Source organism: Psittacula echo, assembly GCF_963264785.1.
Source record: "Psittacula echo genome assembly, chromosome: 22".
Taxonomy (NCBI): Eukaryota; Metazoa; Chordata; class Aves; order Psittaciformes; family Psittacidae; genus Psittacula; species Psittacula echo.
The window spans coordinates 3,356,073-3,379,586 of NC_137758.1; the positions used below are offsets into that span (position 1 = coordinate 3,356,073).

At 54.2% G+C, this 23,514-nt stretch overlaps 3 protein-coding genes across 4 annotated transcripts; all 3 read left to right on the top strand.

Annotated features, from left to right (window-relative positions):
* Nucleotides 1–518: 518 nt before the first annotated feature.
* FRS3 (fibroblast growth factor receptor substrate 3) lies at nucleotides 519–9,769 on the top strand. Of its 2 annotated transcripts, XM_080632762.1 has the most exons (7): nucleotides 519–654; nucleotides 2,675–2,808; nucleotides 3,000–3,088; nucleotides 3,609–3,795; nucleotides 5,677–5,838; nucleotides 6,214–6,371; nucleotides 6,874–9,769. In XM_080632762.1, exons 3-7 carry the CDS (start codon nucleotides 3,023–3,025, stop codon nucleotides 7,786–7,788), a joined length of 1,488 nt encoding a protein of 495 aa, XP_080488888.1. In that variant the 5' UTR covers nucleotides 519–654; nucleotides 2,675–2,808; nucleotides 3,000–3,022; the 3' UTR covers nucleotides 7,789–9,769. The 2 variants fall into 2 exon arrangements, with proteins under 2 accessions (XP_080488888.1, XP_080488889.1); XM_080632763.1 differs by lacking the exons at nucleotides 519–654; nucleotides 2,675–2,808 and having other exon boundaries at nucleotides 2,966–3,088.
* A 4,500-nt stretch (nucleotides 9,770–14,269) lies between these two features.
* Nucleotides 14,270–17,850, top strand: LOC308229106 (pepsin B-like; the record flags this gene model as incomplete). The annotated part of the gene is made up of 9 exons (XM_080632917.1): nucleotides 14,270–14,328; nucleotides 14,603–14,756; nucleotides 15,143–15,260; nucleotides 16,049–16,167; nucleotides 16,405–16,604; nucleotides 16,741–16,863; nucleotides 17,084–17,228; nucleotides 17,465–17,563; nucleotides 17,698–17,850. Exons 1-9 carry the CDS (start codon nucleotides 14,273–14,275, stop codon nucleotides 17,848–17,850), a joined length of 1,167 nt encoding a protein of 388 aa, XP_080489043.1. The 5' UTR covers nucleotides 14,270–14,272.
* A 1,742-nt stretch (nucleotides 17,851–19,592) lies between these two features.
* Nucleotides 19,593–22,546, top strand: LOC308229120 (pepsin B-like; the record flags this gene model as incomplete). The annotated part of the gene is made up of 9 exons (XM_080632949.1): nucleotides 19,593–19,672; nucleotides 19,767–19,917; nucleotides 20,381–20,498; nucleotides 20,707–20,825; nucleotides 21,252–21,451; nucleotides 21,599–21,721; nucleotides 21,802–21,946; nucleotides 22,071–22,169; nucleotides 22,394–22,546. The coding sequence occupies 9 exons, from the start codon at nucleotides 19,593–19,595 to the stop codon at nucleotides 22,544–22,546; spliced, it is 1,188 nt and encodes a 395-aa protein (XP_080489075.1).
* Nucleotides 22,547–23,514: the final 968 nt, after the last annotated feature.

Here is a 23,514-nt window from a genome sequence, read left to right on the forward strand (position 1 = left end):
TCCTGAAGGGGAGACCTGAGAGCAGCTCCAGTGCCTAAAGGGGCTGCAGGAAACCTGGAGAGGGGCTTGGGACAAGGGCCTGTAGGGACAGGCCAAGGGGAATGGCTTGAACCTGCCCGAGGGGAGACTGAGATGAGCTCTTAGGCAGAAGCTCTTCCCTGTGAGGGTGCTGAGGCGCTGATCCTCAACACCCCCAGACCCTCAATCCCCTTCACTGACCCCCAGCATCTCCCCTGCCCCAGACCCATCCCCAGTGCCTCTCCATTGACCCCACAGCGCCGCATCCTGCCCCAGAACCCAAAATCCCCGCCCTTTGACACCCCCCACACCGGGGACCCCCAAGCCCCGCCCCTCGCGGCCTCTGACCCCGCCCCTCGCCGTGACCACGCCCCCTCCCGGCGCTGTCGCCGCGGGCCCAGCCCGCCCCCTGGCGGCCGCCCTTGCTCCCGTCCGGGTCCTCCCCGCCCGCGACGCTCTAGGCGGCGGCCGCCGGACTCGCTGCTCCCGGCGGGCCCGGCCCGCGCTGTGGGACGCGGCGCTGGCGGGGCCCGACCCGCACCCGGACCCCCGCACCCGGACCCCCGGGGCCGGGCCGGGGGCCGGGCGGCAGCGGGGGCCCGGGCCTCACCTCTGTGGAGCCGGGCAGCGCCTCAGGTACCGACCCGCGCTCGGGCCTTCCCCCGGCACCGGCCGCGCTCCCGTCTCCCGCGCCTCTCGTCCCCTCCCCGCGCTCCCTTTCCGCCCTCTTCCCCGTTATCCCCCGGGCCTTGCCGCTTCCTCCTCCCTCCAGCCCCTTCCCCTTCCCGCGGCCCCGCTGCAGCCCTTCCCCTCCCTCCCTGCCGTGGGTCGGTGCGGGGCCGTGAGCCGTTCCACTCCCGGTGTCCATGTGCAGGGCTGTCCGGTGGGGCCCTGGTCCCTCGGGAGCAGGGGGAAGCGCTGGGCTGAGGAGGGTAAAGATGTGGGGGGGTCTTGGATGGATGGGGCTGCTGTGGGAGCAACAGGCAGCAGTGCAGACAGGGCCGAGGAGGGATGGGAAGGGATGGGGAGGGTTTAGGTCTAAGGAGGGTTTAGGTTTGGGTGCTGGGAGAGGGGAGGGTGGGCTGCAGGTCATGGGAGGGGGGGAAAGCACCGTATTGTGCCATTGGAGTGTTTGGTTTGACAGGTTAAAGGCTGTGAACTGGGGAAGGTGCGTGTGGAAAGCGCTGAGCAAGAGGCTGGAGTCTGGAGAGTGAAGCGTGGAAGTGATGCCCCTGAAATACTGAGCAGTGAGGAGGAGCAGGAAGGGCCCAGGGAGCGTTCAGGCATCCCAAGATGTGGGTTTGCTTCTTGCTTGTGCAGTTCTGACCACGATAACTGCTTGGGGTGGGCAGCAGCTCTTGAACCAAACCCCCGTGTGGGTTCGATGTGAGGGAAGGGAGCACCAGAGGGATAATGGAGAAAGAGGGGACAAAGGTAACATGTTTTGTATCAGGTTTTGGTGTTTTTACTGATGCGATGGGAGCGGGAGGGCAGAGACAGCAGAGGACAAGGCCCCCAGTGACCAGAATAGATGGAGCAGAGAGGGATCTGCTGCTAAATTATTGAGCAAAGCTTGTAAGGTCAGCAGGGAGTAAATCCATAACTGAGCCTAGAAAAACAAAGAGGATGGGGTTGAACAGGGAGTGTACGGTGTTGGGGCGATGGGGACATGCAGGTGGCTTGATTTGTGCCCAAGCTCCTTCCATCTTTCTAAAGCAAACATTGCTCTTCTGGGGGGCTTTGCAGGGTTAGGACATGGGAGGGCATTCTTCAGCCAAAGCTGAGGCGTGCGGTTGCAGCTGGGGGGTGATTCGATGTCCAAGATGAACTGGGAGCCCCGAGGGCAGCGGTGCAGCGTGGCTCTGCTCGGAGAGGCAGCTCTGTGATTCATGGTTTAATTTGGAGCGACTGTTGAGGCAGATTCTGGCCTGGCAGGGGGAGAGCTTTTCAATAGCCTTTTCATTTCATTTACTGCCCTGCTGCCAGGCTGGTCACCCATAGGACTTCATTCCCTCATGCCACGGATGGAGAGCTCGGTGGCTGTTCACACCAAAGGGGACGTGGCATCTCCTGTGTGACCTGCTGCTGAGTCCCCTGCCCTCGAGTGCACGTGGAGCCCTTTAAGATTGCATCCAGGACCGTGCAGCTCCTGCCTGCTTGGTGCTTGTGCTCGCTGGCTGTGGTCAGAGCACGGAGCTTTGGGGGTTTCTGCCATTCCTTCTCACAGCCTGAAGCAGAAGGGCTGTTGTGTTCACTTGCTTTTAAGGCTGCTGGTTCTCTGACCCTTAAGGACCTTGCATGGCGTGAAGGTATCTGCACATTCCTGAGCAGCAGATGCGTGTGGTTCCCCGTATCCCCACCACCTCTCAGCAGTGTGTTTTATTTGCACTACTGAGAAACCCTGTGTAGGGTCCCAAAGCAGCACCTTCAAAGGGTAAAATATCTTATTTTTAGGCTTTTTAGCTGTAGACAATGTATTTTTTTAGCTGTCACAGGAGTGCTCTTTGCAGAATTATGTCTGTTTTCATAGAAAAGGCAGGTCGTCAATTAAAATAATATCCTTGTGATATTTGAAAGGCACTTCAGTCACAACCTCCTTACCCCCTGTTTAATCTCCCCTGCTTTTTAACCTGTTTCGTTGTATTCTCCTTGTCAGGTGGAAGATGGGACCATTTCCCTTGTATTTTAGGTGACTCTGATACCTGTTACCATGAAGTCCCGAAGGAGATAGAGGGACAGTAGTGGGAATTTCTTCTCACTCCTCCAAAAAAACCCAATAGTTGCCTAATGGTAAGGAAGCTGTTCTTTTTAATGAGCCTTCTGTTGTACCCATTAATCAAGGAATGTGTTGAGGGGTTTGAGATCTGAACCCACTGGGCCACGTTTGGGGGGGTTGAGGAGGAAACAGGCTGTAGATGCTGTGTGGTGGGAGGAGCTGGTGAGAAAATACAATTGTCCTCTGTTTTGTGTCCTGTCCCCAGGGATTACCTCTTACACTGACGTGATGGGGAGCTGCTGCAGTTGTCTGTGCAGAGACAGCATCCCAGACAACCATCCCACCAAATTCAAGGTAAGTGTTGCACGTTTATCCCCGTCAGAGAGCCAACTAGCACCAACTGCTAGAAAAGCCCAGTGTTGGTGGGACTCCAGGCATGAAAAGAAAGAAAACCTCTGTTCTTGCTGAGAAGTCTTTTGCTTTATAAGATTTGCAGATACGTCACTGTTTTGTTTGGCTTTTTTCCCCTTTCCTTAAGCAACCTCTGCTGCAAATACGTTTGTGTTTGCAGTAGAAATTGCCTCTGCACAGAGAGTGAGCCTGAGCGAGGAAATGGGGAACTGGAGAGAAACCTTTTATTGCTCAGGGCTGCGTTCCAGTGTCTGTGCTGAGACACATCAGCTGAACTGCCAGGCACACAGTCTCCAGGGCTGCTGGCTTGGCACGTTCTGCCAGCACTGAATTCATGCTGTCAGCTGAGAAAGGGGCATCTCAGCAAGCACAGGGGGGATCCACAGCAATTACAGTGTTGTCATGGGTGGGCTTTTCTGCGACACCAATGCACTGAGCGTCCTGAGCCCCGTGGCCTCTGCAGGTAACGAACGTGGACGATGAAGGTAACGAGCTGGGATCTGGGATTATGGAGCTGACACAGATGGAGCTCATCTTGCACACTCACAAGCGAGACGCTGTCAGGTGGCCCTACCTCTGCCTGCGCCGCTATGGCTACGACTCCAACCTCTTCTCCTTCGAGAGCGGCCGGCGCTGCCAGACAGGGCAGGGTGAGTGTCCAGGTTCTGTTCATCTGATGAATCAACAGGTTCTGCTGCAGCCTCTGTTCCCCCAGAATACTGGAGTGTGCAGATCATACACTTAATGCCCCTGATAAAAACACTGATGAGAACAACACTGCGGCTCAGGACCTGGGCATAAATCTAATGGTCTCATTTTGCTAGTGCGTTGGTGCTCGTGAGGTAATTGGTGGAGCAGGCTTGAGCACTGGATGAGGTGGATTTCATGTCAGAGAGCTGTTTGGCTCTGCCTTGGTGCTAAAGGATGCACAAGGGGGTGTGCTAGGCTTCATTAGCAGCTAGAAAGTACTTTTTGCAAGGCTGAAGCTTTGTTGAGCATCTTTTAACTTGAGATGAAGTGAAAGGGCATCACTGCACCTTTCTGCAGGACCCTCTTGGAGCTCTATTCAGAGCTGCCAAATGCATGTCAGTAGCAACAGTTGCTTGAGCATATTTTGGTTTTCTGGGTGCATTCTCTGTGCCTTAGTTAGTGCTGGTTCTACCCAATGCTTTGCATTTTATGCCTGGCAGTACTTTGTAAGGTAGAGGGACAGGAGCTTTACGTTTTACAGATCTTATGCACGGGGCTGCTGTGCCTAGAGAAGGGAAGTGAGTCACCCAGGAGTACTGCCAAGTCATCAGCAGCACTGGGAATAGACTCCAGTTTACAATGGGGCCTGTTAGCTCTTTTCCCAGTCTGTCTCTCTTGCTTTTAAAGCGCTGAACATTTTCTTGGCATCTGCATCCCCAAGGAGCAAAAAGAGTTTGTTTCCTCATTCTCTTAGTGTGTTTGTAAACTCCTCCTTACCCAAAAGGACTCTATGTGGATGTTCAGTGTCAGTGTAAAGCTCTGTGCAGGTCTGTAGTGCCATATGCTCCTTTTTAATATTCATGTACGTGGGGTTTTCCTCTCCTGGAGTCCTCTGCTTATCAGCTGCCAGTGGTGGGAATTGCTTCTCTTCAGGTTCTGGTTTGCCCTTTGCAGGATGCGGAGCAGTGCTTAACAACCTGCCCTGTTCAGGGCCGGGTACTGGTGATAAAGCAGAGCCATTTGCTTTTCATATATTACAGGATTTTCAGCTGATACATACTTACTCATCAGTCTCAAAGCAGACAGAAATGAGAGGGGTGGCATTGTGTTTTGGGGAGGTTTCTCCCTCCCTTGTAGGATTTTATTCTGCTCAGTTGATTGCATTGGGAGGACTGCTTCCTGATGCTGCTCCCCACCTTGTACAAGGCAGAGAGAGCTGGTTTTTGGGCCAGGATTTTGAAAGCCTTCCTCTCTGTGGCAGCAGCGTTGTTGCCATGCTGTTCCTGTTGCCATGGCTTGTGTGCCTGCCAGCCTGGATTGGCAGCTCCATGCACACAGGCTCCGCCGGGGCTGCTCCTTTGGGGAGATGCTGTTTAATTCCATATGGATTTTAACCATTACATTGTCCTTCCCTCATGTGCATGCTCCACAGGGCCCAGTTCAGCTCTGAGTGGCCACTGGGTAGCTTTTTCCCTGGCAGTGAGAGTTGGACTGTGTGCCAAGTGAGTTAGAACAGATTAGAGCTGAAACAAGAGCGGTTAGCCTGTCCTTTCACACCTCTGCTTGTGTGGGATTGATTCTTGCAAGAGAACTTGAGATGCTCAGTATGTTCCTTGTAATGATGCACCATTTGGTCAGATGGCAGCCATAACATTGTGTTCCTGTTGATGCAATAATCCACAGTGGTTGGTTGTTTCCCTGTGGGTTGCAGGGATTGATTGTGTTAAACACAGCCAAAGAAATCAGAGTTGCCTGTTCGTTTAGAGGCAGGAATTACGCACACTCCTGGTAAAGCAGGACCCTGTCTTGCTTTGCTGACCCTCCTCTTTGTTACTGTGCAGGGATTTTTGCCTTTAAGTGTTCCAGAGCTGAGGAGATCTTTAACCTGCTCCAGGACCTGATGCAGTGTAACAGTATCAACGTTGTGGAAGAGCCTGTTGTCATCACCAGGAACAGTCACCCCACGGAGCGGGAGCTCTCCAGGACCCCCCAGGCACCCAACAGTAAGATTCCTTCAGTGTCTGGGAGAAGAGAGGGGAACACAGGGATGTGCTGCCTCACAGCTGACCCATATGATTTAAATAGATCTAAAACAAGAGATGAGCCCCGCAGTGACATGGTTTAGTGGTGGACTTGGCAGCCCTGGGGTAATGGTTGAATTTGATGGTCTTAAAGGTCTTTTCTAACCTGGTTGATTCTATGATTCGAAGAGGGCCCAGTCCTTGCATTTGTGCTTTGTCACAGGAGTCTTCCCCAGAGAGGCTGATTCTGACTTACAGGGTGCAGTTAAGATACCAGCTCACTGCAGAAAGGAAGTAAACTCTTATTTGTGCCAAAGCAGTGCTGTAATTCCCTTACCTGTCTTGATTCTCTCCCAGGTCTGGGGTACACTGTCCCAGGATTTCCTAATGGATTTCACAGCTACTCTGGAGAAACCCTACCATACTCTGCAGCCCACCACCCCTCTGGGAGCAGCCTGAAGCATTCCTCTGTGGGTGAAGACTCTACTCATGCCCTTATTGGGCCTGATGAGCAGGTAAGCATGGATGTCCTGAATTCTCCTGTTTGCAGGCAGTGACCAAGCAGCTTGTTTGCTCATGGTTCTGGGCAGTTCTGGGTTTCTTCAGCAACCCAGGGGATCCTCGTACCTTGTCATCCTTTTTTTTTCCCCTCTTTTGCTTCATTTTACTCTTGGAAGCTTCTACTGTCTGACACTTCACTACAACAGGCGCTCTGCCTGAGATGCCTTCCTTAATCCACTAGTTTTTGCACAACAGAACGGGTAGTTCTGTGCCATATGCATTGAGCATGAACTAGATGATGTGTTTCTTCTGCAGCTGGACTCCCTTTAGTCTCTCCTTCAGCCCACAAATCCAGAAATGGCTTTTTTCTCCCCCAAATCTTTCCAACTTCTGAAATTCTTTCACCTCCTCCTGCATCAGCCACCAACATATTGTCCATTGCTGTTGGTTTCTCAGCTGCTTTGCTCTTGTCTCTTCTCTTCTCCCTTCACTGTCCCTCTGCTTCTCTCCTTGCAGTCCCACACCTACGTCAACACGGCCAATGGTGATCAGGAGTTGAGGGGCCGACACTGTATGCACTCCTTGCCTGAAGTCCACCCTCCTTTCCCCCATAGGAACCGCAGCTGCTCCCTCGAAGACCGCAATCCCCAGGTCTTCCTGCAGCCAGGGGAGGTTAAGTTCGTGTTAGGTCCCACATCCAACTGCAGACGTGCCTGTCGGCATCACCGGGAGTGCAGGACACACTTCTGCCCCCCCAACAACAACAACAACGAGTGTGAGGAGGAGTGTCCTTCACCCCAGTGCGTCTATGAGAACGTCAATGGCCTGCTGCCCCCCGGCACCTCCTCTCTCTGCCGAGGCGGGCGCTTGAAGCTGCCCCGGGAGGACTCGGGCTTAGCCGGCTGCTCCCATCGCAGGACGGCGTTGCTGCACTACGAGAACTTGCCATCACTGCCCCCGGTGTGGGAATGCCAACCCCTCCCGCGGGGCGAGGAGGACGCGGGCGATGTGTTGACACCTTCCCCCAGTGGCTACTCCGAGGCTGGTGAAGAAGATCCCCTCCAGAACTACATGAACTCGGAGAGCACGGCCCTGCACCGGGGCCCGCGGCGCAGCAGCTTCCTGCCGAAGCCTCGGCGCAGCTGCGTGCCCAACGTCTTCAGCTTCGACTTCCCCCGGCCCTGCCCAGAGCAGCCGCGGCAGCTCAACTACATCCAAGTGGAGCTGGAGGCTGAGCCCCACAAGGGCCATCAGAACCCCCCGGCCTCCCGTGTCCCAGCTCCTGCCACCCCCGACGCCCGCCGGACGGACTCCTACGCGGTCATCGACCTAAAAAAGACAGCAGCCATGTCCAGTTTGCAACGGGCCCTGCCCAGAGATGATGGGACCTCACGGAAAACTCGGCATAACAGCACTGACCTGCCCTTGTGAGGGGGGCCGCCGAGTGCAAGCACCGTGTCGTGGCTTCGGTACCTGCCTTCAGTGTGACTTCCATTCGCCATTGCCTTCTGCTTCCTTGTTTACCCCATTACTTGGTGTCACAGGATGGCTCCTACAGCTGATGTTAAGCCTCGTCTGTCTGTCTGTCTTCCCCTCTCTGTCTGTCCCATGTAGTTCGTTTTTGAAGCCTTGCGGGGTATTCAGCATCGCTGTTTGAAGGTTCGGCCTCCAGCAGGAGGGGCAGGAGGTGCCAGCAGTGGCACCGATGCTGTCTGGGTCCAGCCTTGGATTGGCTTAGCTCTGCTATCGCCTGGCAGCTCCATGAGCAGTGCCAACAGCCTGGCTCCAGAGGCAGAGCGTAGCATGGTGGAGGCGTGTTTCCAAAAGGGAGTTGCTTTAGGATCTCCACTGCAAATCCAGCCTGTTTTCCATGGATTCCATGCCTTGCGGCTCGAGGCGACTGCTGCAGCTGGGCCTTATGGTTTCGCTGGTCCCTGGGGATGTGGGGGCTCATGCTGTGGTCTTTCCCCCCTCAACTCCTTCCTCCCCTCTGCACTGTTACATGTTTTCTTGTAGAAGCTTTTGATACTTCTGTCCCTCTCTCAGATTCCATTTGAATTGGGCAGCTCTAGAAACGAAGAGGACAGACAGCCATGGGCACAGACACTGTGATCACATAAACCTGACTTCCTAAAGAGACCCTGCTTTAAAAGGAGGGGAAGACCACAACTGTGAGAGAGGTTTGAGGTGTGGTACAGGAAACTTCAGTCGTACCATACCCTGCTCTTTAAAGGTTCTTTTTGGTGGCTGTTCCAAAATGGTGTTGATTTATTTATTTGCTTATTTATTTACCCAATGACGTTTTGCATCCCAATGGTGATTGCCCAAACCAGTGCCAGTAGGATGCGAGCACTCGCCATGGCTCACTCCTGCCTGGGGGACAGCTCTCAGAAGAGGTTGGTGGCTTTGCTGAGCTGCTGCTGGGGAAAAGAGCAGTTGTGACTCAATAGACACGTTTAAACTGGGACCGACTGTCACAGGCTGGGTGGGAAATGGGAGACGTGGGAGTGCGAGCGGAGCTGCCAGGCAGCCGAGCCTGGAGTTGTATCAGAGTCTTTGCCTTCACCCACGTGCCTGGCTGGCTCCATGAGGAATGTTTGATCAGTGTTTTGAGGGAATGTGCAGTTTGTTTCCTGCAGCTGGGGGCTTGGAAGGGCTCAGCTTCAGCTCCTGGGTGAATCTGTGGCCTTTGATGTGGATTTTTCTCTTGATACCGGGGCTGAGTCTAAGCTGAGCTATGAGGCCATGTGTAGGGTCTCTGCTCCTGTCCTGCTGCAGGCTGCCCCACCACCCCTCTCCACATAGTGACACCTGCAGCTTAGTCCCTCCCTGGCTCACTCTTTGCCATTATAAACTATTCCAATATGACACAAGTGCTCTGGATTCCCACCCTTCTGCTGCCTGTGCTCATCTTCCCTGGGATAGGAGTGGGGAGATCCAGCGCTCTCTGATGTGTCCCACTGCCAAATCTTGCTGGGTTCTCCTTGTCCCAAAGGTTTCCACTGTCAAAGCCTCTGGGCTGAAAGAGGAGAGAACCCCCTTGTCCTGTTGCAACCTGCTTCTGAGGTCCGGAAACTTGATGTCCAGAATTAAGTTCAGCCTTTTGGGGTTTGGTGCTGGAATGTCACACTGAAATGTGGCCCTTTTGGGAGCAAGGACACGTGCCTGCAGCTCGGAAGGTGTAAGCAGTGCCATGCTTGTGTGGGCAGAATGTGGATCTCTTGGCTTGCTGCTGCACTATAAATTCAAAGTGCACCTCGTGCTTAAATTCACTGGGTTTTAGGGAAGTGCTTGTGCTTGTCTTCCATTCTGTTCTCCACCCCATCCTTTGTGTGATCTGTAACTGGGAGGAAACCCAATATATTTTTATATGGATGCCAAATGTATTTATTTGACAGGGAAAGGCAATGTATCCCCCTAAATCTAGCTTTCAGTTAGGGAAGTGAGAAAAGAAATTGTATATATATATATAGAGATATATATATATAAATATATATATGAAGGTTAACTGCATTAAGCTTTAAATAAATGATTTAACTAAAGAGTTTCTAGGCTGTGTCATCCGGTGAGGCAGCTCCGGCCTGGCTGCTGTGAGGGTCTGTGGGCACTGGGAGCTCCAGGGATCAGGTCTGTGGCACTGGGAGCTCCAGGGTGGCACAGCCACCGGTGCTGGCCGGTGTCGCAGCTTCCTCTAGTGGCCACGCTGGAAACGGTTTCAGAGGAGGAATCAGCGTTGGGTTGAAAGGCGAGGAGAGCATCAGTGTTTTCTCATCCCTTCAGTTCTCTGGTTTCATAGGGACCAGTCCAAGGGGAATGGCTTTAACCTGCCAGAGGGGAGACTGAGATGAGCTCTTAGGCAGAAGCTCTTCCCTGTGAGGGTGCTGAGGCGCTGGCCCAGGGTGCCCAGAGAAGCTGTGGCTGCCCCATCCCTGGCAGTGTTCAAGGCCAGGTTGGACACAGGGGCTTGGAGCAAGCTGCTCCAGTGGAAGGGGTCCCTGCCCGTGGCAGGGGTTGGAGCTGGAGGAGCTTTAGGGCCTTCAACCAGAACCACTCTGATTCTATGATAACTCTGGAGTCTTCCCTTGTTACTGTTTCCTTGTGGTTGAAAATGATGTTTATGCAATTTATAGTATCCTTATGGCACCTTGTCCAGAGGGATCTTTGCTTTGAGCCTGGTCTCCATCCTCTGCCTGTGAGATTGATGTTCCGGGGATGACTTGGTGAGCAGCCTGTGCTGTGCAGAGGGAGTTTGACTGTCTTAACCTTTGTAAGTGGTTCTTGTTTGAGTTTTGAGTTAATCAATGAGACTTCTTCCCCTGATCATTCTTCCCTGGTGAATGCATAAACAGATCTTTCACCCTTCCTTTCCCAAGATCCTGTTGGTAGGAATACAGCTTCTCCCGGCGCTCAGCTGTCTGTTACTATGGCAAGGTTTTGGATTTGCCTTTTTCTCTTCACCCGTTTTATGTTCCTGCTTTTCCCTGTGGGAAGGACATTGGAATATCCTTGAGCTGTACCTGCCTTACAGGAGAGGATGGCAAAGGAGAGGCTGGACTGTGGGGGTTAAATGATCACTATTTCTGCAAAGAGGCTCACATGTGTTAGCTAGGACTGAAGTGTTGTGATTTTTATTACCTAGGCCATGCTGTTCCCTGGAGAAAAACCAAACCAGGGCTTGGCTCTTTCCTCCCCGCCTCTTTCCTCCGTCCCTCTGTGTGATGCTGCTCAGCCCTCTGGGGTGGTATCTGAATGATGGTTAATGCAGGTGGTGCCTGAATTCAGCTCCCGCTCAGGCTGCTCTCAGTCCTTGTGGGAAGTTTGTCTTTCCTCCAAACTTGGCTCGTCTTGAAATGCCACAGAGGTGGCAGAACAGGTTTAGATCCCTGTTACCCAACAGGACCAAAGGTGAATGCGTTTGTGGAAATCCTGAGAGCTTTGAAGCTGGCAATTACAGGCCAAGGTATGGCAAAGGCTGATTGTGAAGAAGGGGTCTCATTTGTGTCTCCTTCTGCCATAAGTGAATGTGATTTTAGAGTCGGAAGGCCCAGATGCATCTGTGTTATCTGCAGCTCTCCTGCCCTGTGGTTCCCCTCGTCGTTGTTCTGGTGTCTTTGGTACTGAACATCCCTGATACGGCAGAAAACCAAAGGTTTGTCGGGGTTCAGTTGCTCTGACCAGACGGGTTGCTCTCGCTGTGTAGTTGCTTCTTCAGGTTGTTTCTATGGATGTCCCTCCTTGTATCTCATCCGGGTGTAGCCGTAGAGGTGAAGAACAGCAGCAGTGCTCTGTGACCTGGGGAGTGCTCATGTCTTACATTAATGTGCACTACGAATGTATACCGAATAAATGGAACATGATGCCTAGCTAGTGGTCCTGTCTTTTGTCTGGGGTGCTTTCCAGGTCTCCCTTCCCTGAAGGAATAATGCCTGTGTCCTTATGTGTCCTACCTGGAGTTGCCCCATAGGCTTAAAAGATAACCCTATTTATAAGACATCTTTACCTCTCTGTGGGCTGGTGACCCGTGTGGGTATCTCTGCGGGATGATTCCATGGGCTGTTGGTCTGAGCCCAGGGGTTTATTTCAGGAGCTGTTGTTGTGGTTGGACAGGAAAAGAGGAATATTTCCTTTACCACGGATGAAGGCTGCTCCTCTGTGTCCTGTGAGCTCTGTTTTGGAAATAAACCACTAAAACCTGCCTGGGCAGCGCTGGGTAAAGGATCCGTGTGCTGTGTGTGGGGCATAAACACAGCTGATCGTGTGCTGTGCTCCCACCACCAGCTTCTCCTGCTTGGAGAACCCAGCCAGAGAGCACTGATGCTCCAGGCAAAGGGTCTGGGGCTGGTTTAAATGAACCACACAGAGCTGATGGTGGAAAGGAGAGCGTTCCCTCGGATGGGATTTGGCCTCTTCAGGAAGGGTTTTAGCTGCCGTGGTCCTTGTCCTGGAGCTGGGACCAGCCACTTCCCTGGGTTTTTGCCATGGGTAAAGCAGAGCCCAGAGCAGATGAGGAAATCCAGGGTGATGGCAGCATCTCTGGAAAGGTTTCTGTTCCCTGTTGGTGGGCAGGAGAGCTCTTTGGGTCCCAGGGAAGGCTGGATCCCACATTAGATCCTGTTTCTAATCCTGCTAAACACTGTCACAAGCTGCCAGCTTTTGGGAGATGGTGCCAATTCTGCTGGTTTAATGGGATTTGTTGGCTCATGTTGGGAGTGCTCAGGGCCTCCAGCTGCTCACAGCTCATCTCATTTGCTGGCTTTCCCTGCTGTAGTATCCCAGGAGAGGTTGGTGGAGTTGCCCATGGGATGCAGCAGGGATCTGGGCTCATCTGGGAGAGATGGGATTCTTAGACCTGGAGCTGTCTGAATACGGGCTGCGCCATTGCCTCAACAACAAAGCAAAGGAGAAATGCCCAGAGCTCGGTCCCAAGGAGAAGCCGTGCCCTGGGGCAGCAGGGGTGCGTGCTGCGGGCTGAGTCCTGCTCCATGTAGAGATGGGATCTCTGATTTAGGGACTGAGCATCCTTGGTTCCTGTTAGGCTGAATGCCTCAGCAGACAAGCGCTGTGCCTAACTTTGGGTCAAGAAGTGCCAAAAGTAGAGTGCATCTCTGTGTGCTGTAGAGGGCACCTTCCTCCTTTGTCTTTTGGCAGGGCCGAGTCCCCGCGGGGACCCGCAGATAACAGTCGGTGTATTGACGTTTTGATAACTGCTCTTTGCTTTCAGCCAGAATTTGCTTTTTATCCAATCTTAATAAGTTGATCTTTCTATCAATCCTGCTAGCAAACAAGATAATTGCTTTATTATAGTCTCAATATCCAACAAAGGACACACACTCCCCGCTGCTCCCGAGGGAACGCAATCTGTGCAGAGCACTGGCACGGGATGAGCGCCGGATGAGGATGAGTGTGATTCCTGCACTGGGGAGAGCCAGGCTGCTCGCAGTGGGAATGCAAGCCAGGAGGGCTAGAAAATATTTAGGTTATAACCCAAAACGTTTTGGTCTCTTTGCTTGAAAATATTTCGGTTATGCCCAAACCCAGTTGGATTCATTTGCTAGGAAATATTTGGGTTATAACCGGAAGGGTTTGGGTCTGTTTGGGTGGTTGGTTCGGGAGCTCTGTGTTTGTGCTTCGCTTCTTTTCACATTAAAAAGAAAAGCAAACAAGGGATTTCCTGGCTCACTGGGCTGGGGTGAGGACCCGGAAGGTGGGTGAGACCCCGTGGTGGGTTAAACCTCCCCCATGCAGGGAGGCCCTGCGCTCCCCTTAATGCAGGATGGAAAAGGGAGCAGTTCCTCCACAAAATAAGTGGAAAAATGTGGGATTTCTGACCCAAACAGCACAGAAGCAGCGGCAGGATTGGGGGGCGACATACGGACATGAGCTGGTCCTGGAGGAGAGGATGGTGAAGAGGTGGGGAAAACACCCCCAGGGAAAAACAGAGGAGGAAACAGCTCTTTGCTCCTGGCCAAGCCTCAGCTCCAGCCGCATTCCCTGCTCCAGGCCAGGTCCCGTCGGGCGGAAGAATGTGGGGAAAAAAGGCTCCTTCATTTCGGGAAAAGCCTTGGGCAGGTTTTGCTGGGCAGAGATAACGGCCAGCGCGGTGACGCGTGGCTCCCTCCCCTGCGCGGCGATAAGAGCCGGGCACCAATTGGATGGGGACGCTTCCATCTCGCTATCGAAGGCGGGCGCCACTCGCTCCTCACCTCGCGCCCCGCGACGGGAACGCCTCGAAGCCCTCGTGGCCCCAAGCACAAAGAAACCCTTGAAGCCAAGGGTGTGCGTGGCAATGGAAAACACAGGTCAGCAGATAAGGAGAATCGCTGCTTCCCGGTTATAAAGCCAAGGAGCGCGGGCAGCTCAGCCCAGCTGTGGTCATCGGGAGGGTGAGTGTGGACCAGTGGGTACCTCCTGCACCATGAAGTGGCTCGTCCTGGCCCTGCTGTGTCTCGAGCTCTCGGAGGGGGTGGTGAGGTGAGCGTCCTGCAGCGGCACGGGCAGGGAGTGGGGTGCTAACAGAGCTGTAACCTGCATGGTGACCCTGAACCCCTTTAACCGGGTGTGATTCCAGCCTCCTGCATCTCCAGTGACCATCGTGGTCCAGGCTGGGTCCCTCGCTGGGAAGGGATGTAAAGAGCAGCCAAGGGGAGGGCTCTTATCATGGCAGGGCACAGAGATAACCTGACAGTGCCCAAATCTGATGTCCTGCTGAGTTTTGTTGGTTTGGGTTGATTTTCCCTCTGTGCAGAATCAAACTGAAGAAATGCAAATCCATCCGGGAGAACATGAAGGAGGCTGGAGTGTTGGAGGACTACCTGAGGAATATTAAACATCATGCAGCTAAGAAACACCGCTTTAGAGAGGACTTTGTGGTGTATGAGCCCATGACCAGCCATCTGGATGTGAGTACCCCGTTTCCCACTGCTCCCTGTCTGTATACCATGAGCATCCCTTTCCCTCCTCCTTCCCAGCTGCCTGGGATCCGTTCACCCCCAGCCTCCAGGAGCGAGAGATGGTTTTTCCCACTCTTCTTTAAGCTTTGACTTTAGAAGTTTTCCCCTGCCATGAAAAGTGAGGCTTTTCTGTGTGAAACAGGAAACACAACAAAATACATAGTTAATATTACATCCTCCTGGAGAAAAAGCAGGCTGAGAGCCAGCTCCATCCCTACTTCATTGCCTGCAAGAGGGAGCTTGGCATTCCCCTTGTACCACCCTGCAGTGCACTCGGATGCCCGGTCTGTCCCTGATCCTGTGGCCAATGGAGATTCCCATTCTCTTGCCCGCAGTCCTCCTACTTCGGGGAGATCAGCATCGGGGACCCCCCCCAGAACTTCACAGTGCTCTTCGACACCGGCTCCTCCAACCTGTGGGTGCCCTCCACCTACTGCAAGACCCCGGCGTGCTGTGAGTACCACATCACACACAGCTCCCAGCAGCGGGGCTGGGGCAGCCTGGAGAAGAGAAGGCTCCTGAAGGGGAGACCTTAGAGCAGCTCCAGTGCCTAAAGGGGCTGCAGGAAACCTGGAGAGGGGCTTGGGACAAGGGCCTGTTAGGGACAGGCCAAGGGGAACGGCTTTAACCTGCCAGAGGGGAGACTGAGCTGAGCTCTTAGGCAGAAGCTCTTCCCTGTGAGGGTGCTGAGGCGCTGGCACAGGGTGCCCAGAGAAGCTGTGGCTGCCCCATCCCTGGCAGTGTTCAAGGCCAGTTGGAGCAACCTGCTCTAATGGAAGCTGTCCCTGCTTGCGGCGAGCTTTAAGGTCCCTTCCGACCCAAATCGTGCTGTGATTCCATGTGCTTTGCTAATGGAGATGGCCAAATCCCTACAACCACTGTGGGTGCAGAAATCTTGCTGGCAGTGCCTGACCTGGCATGGAAAAAGCAAAGCTGTGAATCATGGAGCTGATGTCCTGCTCCCTGGCACTCGCTGCTGATGGCTTTGCTGACACTGGGGCTGATGTGGTTGGGACTGCAACGGGCGTTCCCTGCGGAGGGATGCAGGCAGAACCGGGATGCAAACCCTGCCTTAGAGGTGACTGAGGCAGAGGACCAGCCTGTTCTGCTCTTCCAGACCTGCTCCCTGCAGGAGAAGCCGCTTTCCCAGGCGTTATCCTGGCAGAGCGACCGCAGGCGAGACCCCATCACAGCCCGATGATCGTGTACCCAGGAGCTTTGCCCTCTTCTCTCTCACGCAGTCAACCACATGAAGTTCAGACCCAGAGAGTCCTCCACCTTCATCACCAACGGGCAGTCCTACACCCTCTCCTATGGCAGCGGCACACTCACGGTGCTGTTGGGCTATGACACACTAAGGGTGAGTGTACCTGCAATGCCCTCATCTTCCTGGCCACTGGACCAGTTACTGCCACTATCAGTTACCCAGCTGGGTTTTAGGTTGGTTTTAATCCAATTGCTGCTCATTTCCCAGCTGCCTGCTGATGTTTCCACTCGTGCTTGGCCCCTTGGGCTTTCAGAGCATCCATCATCACACCCAACCACTGCTTGGGTTCCCTAAGCGCACAGGCTGATCAGGCATCTCCTTCCCCTCCAGATCCAGAGCATCACGGTCACAAACCAGGAGTTCGGGCTCAGTGAGAACGAGCCAACGCAGCCTTTCTACTATGCGGATTTTGATGGGATCCTGGGAATGGCCTACCCCTCGCTGGCAGTGGGAGGGACACCCACCGTGCTGCAGGGAATGCTGGAGCAGAACCAGCTCGCCCAGCCCATCTTCAGCTTCTACTTCTCCCGGTAAAAAACCCTGCACATCCTAATGCACCAGCATCCCTCTGCCTGTCCCCATGCAGCTCCCTGTTGGGTTTGTGCTACCCCATGTACATTGCACTGATTTACCCGTCTCTGCTGCTGTAACTCTGTGGTTTTGCAGCCATCCCACCTACTACTATGGAGGAGAGCTCATTCTTGGAGGAGTTGACCCTCAGCTCTACAATGGGGACATTGCATGGGCACCAGTGACCCAGGAGCTCTACTGGCAGGTTGCGATTAATGAGTGAGTTATATTTGTACCTGACGGGCATGATCCACCCAGGCAGCTCCCGTAATGAAGGTGGTACAGTTGTCCTCCACAACAGCCTACTGCAGCAGGCATGGGCTCGAGGCAGGGCTTTGGCACTGCACTTCAGAGCATCCCAACGTATAGATCCAGCCAAACCAGGTTTAGTTGCCTGTGGCTGCTTGAAATGATGTCCATCTCCTTGTCCTCCTCCCAGGTTTGCTATTGGGCAGTCAATGACCGGTTGGTGCAGCCAGGGCTGCCAGGGCATCGTGGACACGGGGACGTTCCTGCTGACGGTGCCCGAGGAATACATAGAGAGCTTCCTCCAGGGCCTGGGAGCCCAGGTCACCAGCTATGGGGTGAGCACACACGGGATGCTTTGGGGGTGCCTGTGGAGCAGGGCCGAGGCTTGTGAGTGAGCTGTGGGCCCTCAAAACTCATGTGACATCTACAGAACATGGTACTGTGCGCATGTTAGGGAAGGATGAGGTGGCATGGCACTGCCAGGGGATAAAGTGTTACCTCCACGTATGGGGGTATCTCTCACAGTGGGTGCTGTCCCAGCCATAACCTCCTCTTCACCCTCTATCTGCAGTATGCGGTTGACTGCAATGAGATCCAGAACATGCCCCCCATCACCTTTGTCATCAATGGAGCTCAGCTCCCACTCCACCCCTCTGCCTACGTCTTGAACGTACGTATTAGCACAGCAGCTCCATCCTGTCTTGTGGATGGGCCAGGAGAGGAGCCGGTGCCTCCCTGCATCCCACCCAGCAGGGTCCTGCTGCTTGTCCGAGGCTCTGACTCCCCGTTATTTCTCTCTTACAGAACAACGGTTACTGCACTCTGGGCATTGAGATCACCTACCTGCCTTCCCAGGACGGGCAGCCGCTCTGGATCTTGGGCGATGTCTTCCTCAAGCAGTATTACACCATCTTCGACATGGCAAACAACCGCATCGGCTTCGCCCCATCGCTGTAGAGGAGCAGAGCCGCAGAATCCAGCCTCTCTCCTGGCCAAACACACCTCAGCAGCAATCCCAGAGCGCTGCGGGGCTCCTATGGACCTTGATGTTCCTCTCTGTGCCCGCACGGCTCCTTGTCCCTCTGGGATTTCTGTGTTCCCACAGTCTCCTGTTACAAATAAACCTCAACATCCCCAATCATCTCCCGCTTCTGTCCTCCTTGAAGCCCAGAATGAGAGTCCTGAGCCTGATTCCTGCCAGGGCTTCACTTTGCAGGTGAGCAGCACCACGCGCCAGGCTGCAGTGCACCAGAGCATCACCGGGGTTGGTCTCAGACACCAACCATAGCCCCGGGGATGGGATTCCCCATAAAGCCAGCTCTGCTCTGTGCCGTTGGGCACTGCTGTGTGAATGGAAAGCCCACGGGGGTCCTTAACCTTCATCCTCCTCCAGCCGCTGCTTGCTGCTCTGAGGCTGATGCTCCCCAGCTCCTACCCAGGCAAACACAGAGTAAGCCGGTGGCGGTGGACATCGCTTTGCCTGCTGTTTGTGGTGACCTTGGTGATGCCATCTTGTCCGGTGGGTCCCCACCTCCATCCCTCTTGTTCGCATTGGGGAAACCTCATCAGAGGTGCATGTGGGCAGGCACTGGTCTTCTTTGTAGCTGGATAAGGTCCTGTGGTTAAGGCAAAGTGGGAATACGAGGGCAGCTCAGGTTATCCATGGCATCCAAATGACCCCTAAACCCTCAAGTGAGGCTATTCAGGTAAAGCATATCAGGAATGGTCTGGGGCTGAAGCGGATGGGGAGCACCTTGGCCAGGGAGGGCTCGGGTAACACCGCTCATTCCCGGGATCCAAACTCATTTCTGGGAAGCTCTTTACCACCGGAGCTCATTATCAGGTATATTAATAGCGCTGTCATTTCACCAGAGAAAGGACACAAACTCCTTGCGCTTTGTGTCAAAATACTGACACAGGCTGAGTGTGGCGAGACAGAGATGGGATGCGTGGAGCTGGGATGTGTGGAGCTGGGATGTGTGGAGCTGGAATGTGGGAGTTTCTCCCTCTGAAATGGGGGGGTTCTGAGGGCTGGAGCTGCTCCAGCAGCAGCGGTGGCAGGAAAGGACAGGTGAAGGTCGCCCACATCCCTGCTGGTCTTTGCTCTTCCCTTTGCTCCCTGCAGGATCCATCCAATCAAAGGCAGATCCATCAGGATGCGATGGAGGAGAAAGGGATGCAGGGGGGTTTCCTGAGCTGCTGCAGGCTCAAAGCAATGGTCCGACCCCAAAGTGTGGATGGAAGCAGCTCAGCTCTCCTGGGGTCCATCCCTGCTGCTAGCAGGGCCTGGGGAGCCTGCAGGAGCCCTGCATCGCAGGGCAGCGGGGCGGCTCCTGCCTACCCGGAACAGCAGCATCATGAATTTCCACTTACCACAAAGGGTGTGTTTTGCCTTTGTTTTCTGGAACGATCAAGCTGGTGCTTGAAGGCAAGAGAAAATACTTTAAGTTCTTGATAACAGCATAATTTTGCTTTTTATCAGATGTCACATATTTGGTCTTTGTATCAGAGGCATTGGACAATTAGCAGCTGAATAGCTGGGTAAGGAAGGGAAATCAGGGCGGCTGCAGTGACAAACACTCTGCCAGCGTTGGTGTGGGTGGGTGCAGCGATAGGGGAAAGGGGTGTCTGGAGCAGGGACTGGGCACGGCTCCCTGCTATATACACCCTGTCCCAGCCGAGGTGGTGCAGGAGCTGCCATGGAGCCACCAGCACCCAGGGCTATGCAGTGGCTGGTGCTGGCCCTGCTCTGCCTCCAGCTCGGGCAGGGGATGGTGAGGTGAGCCCAGGGTGGGTGCCAGGGCGCAGGGTCTGGCCTCAGTGCATGGGGATGGGTCCACTCAGCATCTTGGTGCCATCTCCATCCCGCGCAGGATCCCCCTGAGGAAAGGCAGGTCCATGCGGGAGGTGATGCGGGAGAAGGGGGTGCTGGAGCGCGTCCGGATGGACCTCAGAGGGGATCCTGGTAGGAAATATCAGCTCAGTAACGCTGTGGCCTATGAACCGCTAGCGAACTACCTGGATGTGAGTATTGAAGCTTTTCCTTCCTCCTCTGAGCCATCAGGTTCTGGTGTTCGGGAATGTCCTCCTCCTTTCCCGGCTCCTGCAGGAAGCTCCAGCTCGGCTGCCTCCCCAGCCAAGGGGTGGTACTGAGCATGGGCAGTTCTGCTGCCTCTGTAGCCTGGCTCTGAGGGATGGGTGATGTTGGGAGACAAGCAGGAGGCAGCACATCTCATCCTGAATTGGCTTCCCTTCTCAGAAGAAGCAGATCTTGATGGTTATAGAAGAGCTGCTATTCCTGGCCTTGTATTGCAGGCAAATCGCTGCCCCTTTCTGTGCTTCAGCTGCCCTGGAAGCACTTGAGGACCATGAGCCCTTCCAGACTCGGAGCAGTTTGGGTTTCTCAGCTCGCAGAGGGCAGAGAGCTGAAAACTCTCATTCAGAAGGGCAGCCAGCAACAGCAATCCACAAATGCTCTTGTTCACAGTCCTTCTACTTCGGGGAGATCAGCATCGGGACCCCCCCGCAGCATTTCCTGGTGCTCTTTGACACCGGCTCTGCCAACCTTTGGGTGCCCTCCACCTACTGCCAGACCCCAGCCTGTGGTGAGCATCCCTTGGGATACAGCAGTGCCAGGGCCAGGTGTTCCCTGCATGTAGTGGACTGGAGCTATGATGGGGAATTCAGTGAGAGCCGATGGGGTTTGTCCTCTCCTCGGTCCCGCCAGTGAGGCTGGCTTTGGATGGCTCCTTGCTGGGGACTGGGATGCTGATCCAAGGGCAGGATGTGACCTGGGGGCTTCTCTCCATGCAGTGGATCATGCCAGGTTCAACAGCAGCCTCTCAACCACCTTCTCGGGCATCAGCGAGACCTACAGCCTGAGCTATGGGTTTGGTGACCTGTCGGTGGTGTTGGGGTACGACACAGTGACAGTAAGTGACTTCTACGTGTGTGCCCCGGGTGAGACGTGACTGCGGTTGTGACCCATCTCATTTGGTTAAGAAATGTAGGGGGGAGCTGAAAGTACCTTCTTGGTGTGGATATTAGTGCCTGAATCTCCCATATGGCATAAGTTTACTTGGAGACCGGGATTTGCAACCAACTCAATCTGAGCCCCCGGGCTTTTCATCACTGCTTTGAGTTAAAGGATATCTTTGGCCATAAGCATTTGCCTTTTACACTGATGGCTGAGCTTTGTCATTACAGGATGCAAGAAATGAGACCTGCATGCAGTGAAAATGGGGTTTTTCAACTAATTTAACCGAGGCAAACAATTTTGGGGGGTATTTTTATGGAATAATCAGGGTGATGGGACAAAGACTACAAGGCATCTCCCAGCATCTTCCTTCTCCCTTTAGATCCAGAACATTGTCATCAGGAACCAGGAGTTGGGCTTGAGCCTGGATGAACCCACCGGACCTTTTTACTACCAGGACTTTGATGGGATTTTGGGCATGGCTTACCCAGGCGTTGGCATCCCTGGTTACAACACACTGATGCAGAATATGCTGCAGCAGAGCCAGCTTGCTGAGCCCATCTTCAGCTTCTATTACTCTCGGTGAGATCGCAGGTCTCTCTCTTCCATAGGCATTGGAGCTGTCCTTTCCTTATTCCCTCTCCATCCATGCTTACCCCCCCTTTATGCTACAGCCTTCTCCTGAGCATCCTGCCTGAACTTTGGGGTTAATTTTGTGTTTCTTTCCAGCAACCCAACATATAGCTATGGTGGGGAGGTCATCCTCGGAGGGGTTGACCCCCAGCTGTACTCCGGGGAGGTTTTATGGGCTCCTGTGGTCCAGGAGTTGTACTGGAAGATCAGTATTGAGGAGTAAGTGCTGCACCATGGCTTAGAATGGGGCTTGGAGTGGGGGGGGCCTTTTCTGATGCCTTTTCTGCTGCTCTCCTCAGGTTCTCCATTGGGCTCTCAGCCACCGGCTGGTGCAGCCAAGGCTGTCACGGCATTGTGGACACGGGGACATTCCTGCTGACCGTGCCAGGACAATTCCTGTCGGCATTCCTGCAGGCGCTGGGGGCGGAGGAGAGTGACTATGGGGTAGGTCAAAGGATGCCATGCACATGAGGGGCTGATGAATGCCATGGGGTGAAGAAGCATTTGGTGGCAATGCTGAGCTGTGGAGGGCTCCCAGCATCTCTCCCTCTCTTTGCCTCTTTTGCAGTTCATCGTCAACTGCAGCGACGTCCTGAGCCTGCCCACCCTCTACTTTGTCATCAGTGGAGCCCAGTTACTGCTGCCTCCCTCTGTCTATGTGTTAAACGTATGTGTGATTTATATCATCCCCAATGTGTGCTTGCCGTCACGGGGTAGCTCAGCCTGAGGGCTGTATCTCCCAGCACCTGATTTCATGGTGCTTTTGCATCCCTGTATGTGACTGTAAGGGTGGTTTGACCCCAGCCAAAGCAGATACAAAGGCCTGGGCAACATCATCCCCCCCCCCCCCCCCTCACTGGTACTGAAGTTGGCTCCTTTTCCCCCTTACAGAATGATGGTTTCTGCACCATTGGGGTTGAGAGCACGTACGTGTCCTCTGCCAGCGGGCAGCCACTCTGGATCCTCGGCAACCTCTTCCTCCGGCAGTATTACTCCATCTTTGATATGGCCAACAACAGGGTTGGCTTTGCCCTGTCAGCTTAGGGATGCTGAGCATCACCCAGGGGATATCTGCCCCTGCGACATTGTCCTCCCTCGGACCTATGTGTGGTGATGAGTAGTCTCCAAACATCCTGTACTGAATAAAGAGCTGCAAAGGTGACTGCCTTGTGTCTCAGCTGAGCACGACCTGGCACAGCTCTTAATAAAACAAAGTCTGAGATGATGCTTGAAGATTCCAGGCACTGCCTGGGCTTCCAGATGTGCACGGAGCCTTTGAATTTGCAGCAATGACCAGTTTGGGATCACCTTTTCAGCTGGGAACCAGATCCCTGCTGGGACTGCCTGGGAAAGCAGGATGAGAGGAAGAGATTCATGCTGAGCCACAGCTTGGGGACCCCAGGGCTGAGCCGATGCGGTTGCTGGAGGCTTCAGGAACCAGTTCAAAGCAGGATGTGCAGAGGCAAGGAGCTGCGTGTGAACAGCTCCCGGGCCATTAGGTTTGGGGGAATTGCCCACAAGTATTTGCAAATAAATGAGGGATTGGAAAGCGTCGTGCTGAGGAAAACGCCCTGGTTTTGTTCTCTCTTCATCGCTGCAGCCGCAAAGGATGGGCAATGTGAAGGAAGGGGTGGCAAGTTTGGGATGTGAATGTGACCAAAGCTTGCTGTGTCTGGATCACCCCCACAAGGAGCTGCTGGATGCAGCATCAGACAAGTTGGACCAGACCCAAGAGGCTGGTCCTCGAGGTCTGGCATGGGAGATGCATCACTGGAGGCCTCCATCACTCCCTGTCCGACACCCATCTCCCAGTCAGATGACAGCCACCCCGCTGGTGCATGTGACCACCTTTTAAACTCGCTTTTAGCAGTCAAATCTGCCATGGTGGGTCCTGCAGAGCTCAGACACTGAGAGCCACGGGCAGCCCGGTGGCAGGGTCACCCCGTGCCCTGGGGGCAGTGGGGCTGCAGCCTTGGGCTGGACAAGGAGTCCCCACCTGATCCAAGTCCATC

Excerpts from the sequence above, each read along its gene's own strand:
- FRS3 (XM_080632762.1), top strand. The coding sequence starts at position 3,023 with ATGGGGAGCTGCTGCAGTTGTCTGTGCAGAGACAGCATCCCAGACAAC. Across the intron at positions 3,089-3,608 it reads ACCATCCCACCAAATTCAAG|GTAACGAACGTGGACGATGA; the intron begins GTAAGTGTTGCA and ends TGGCCTCTGCAG. Across the intron at positions 3,796-5,676 it reads GCGCTGCCAGACAGGGCAGG|GGATTTTTGCCTTTAAGTGT; the intron begins GTGAGTGTCCAG and ends GTTACTGTGCAG.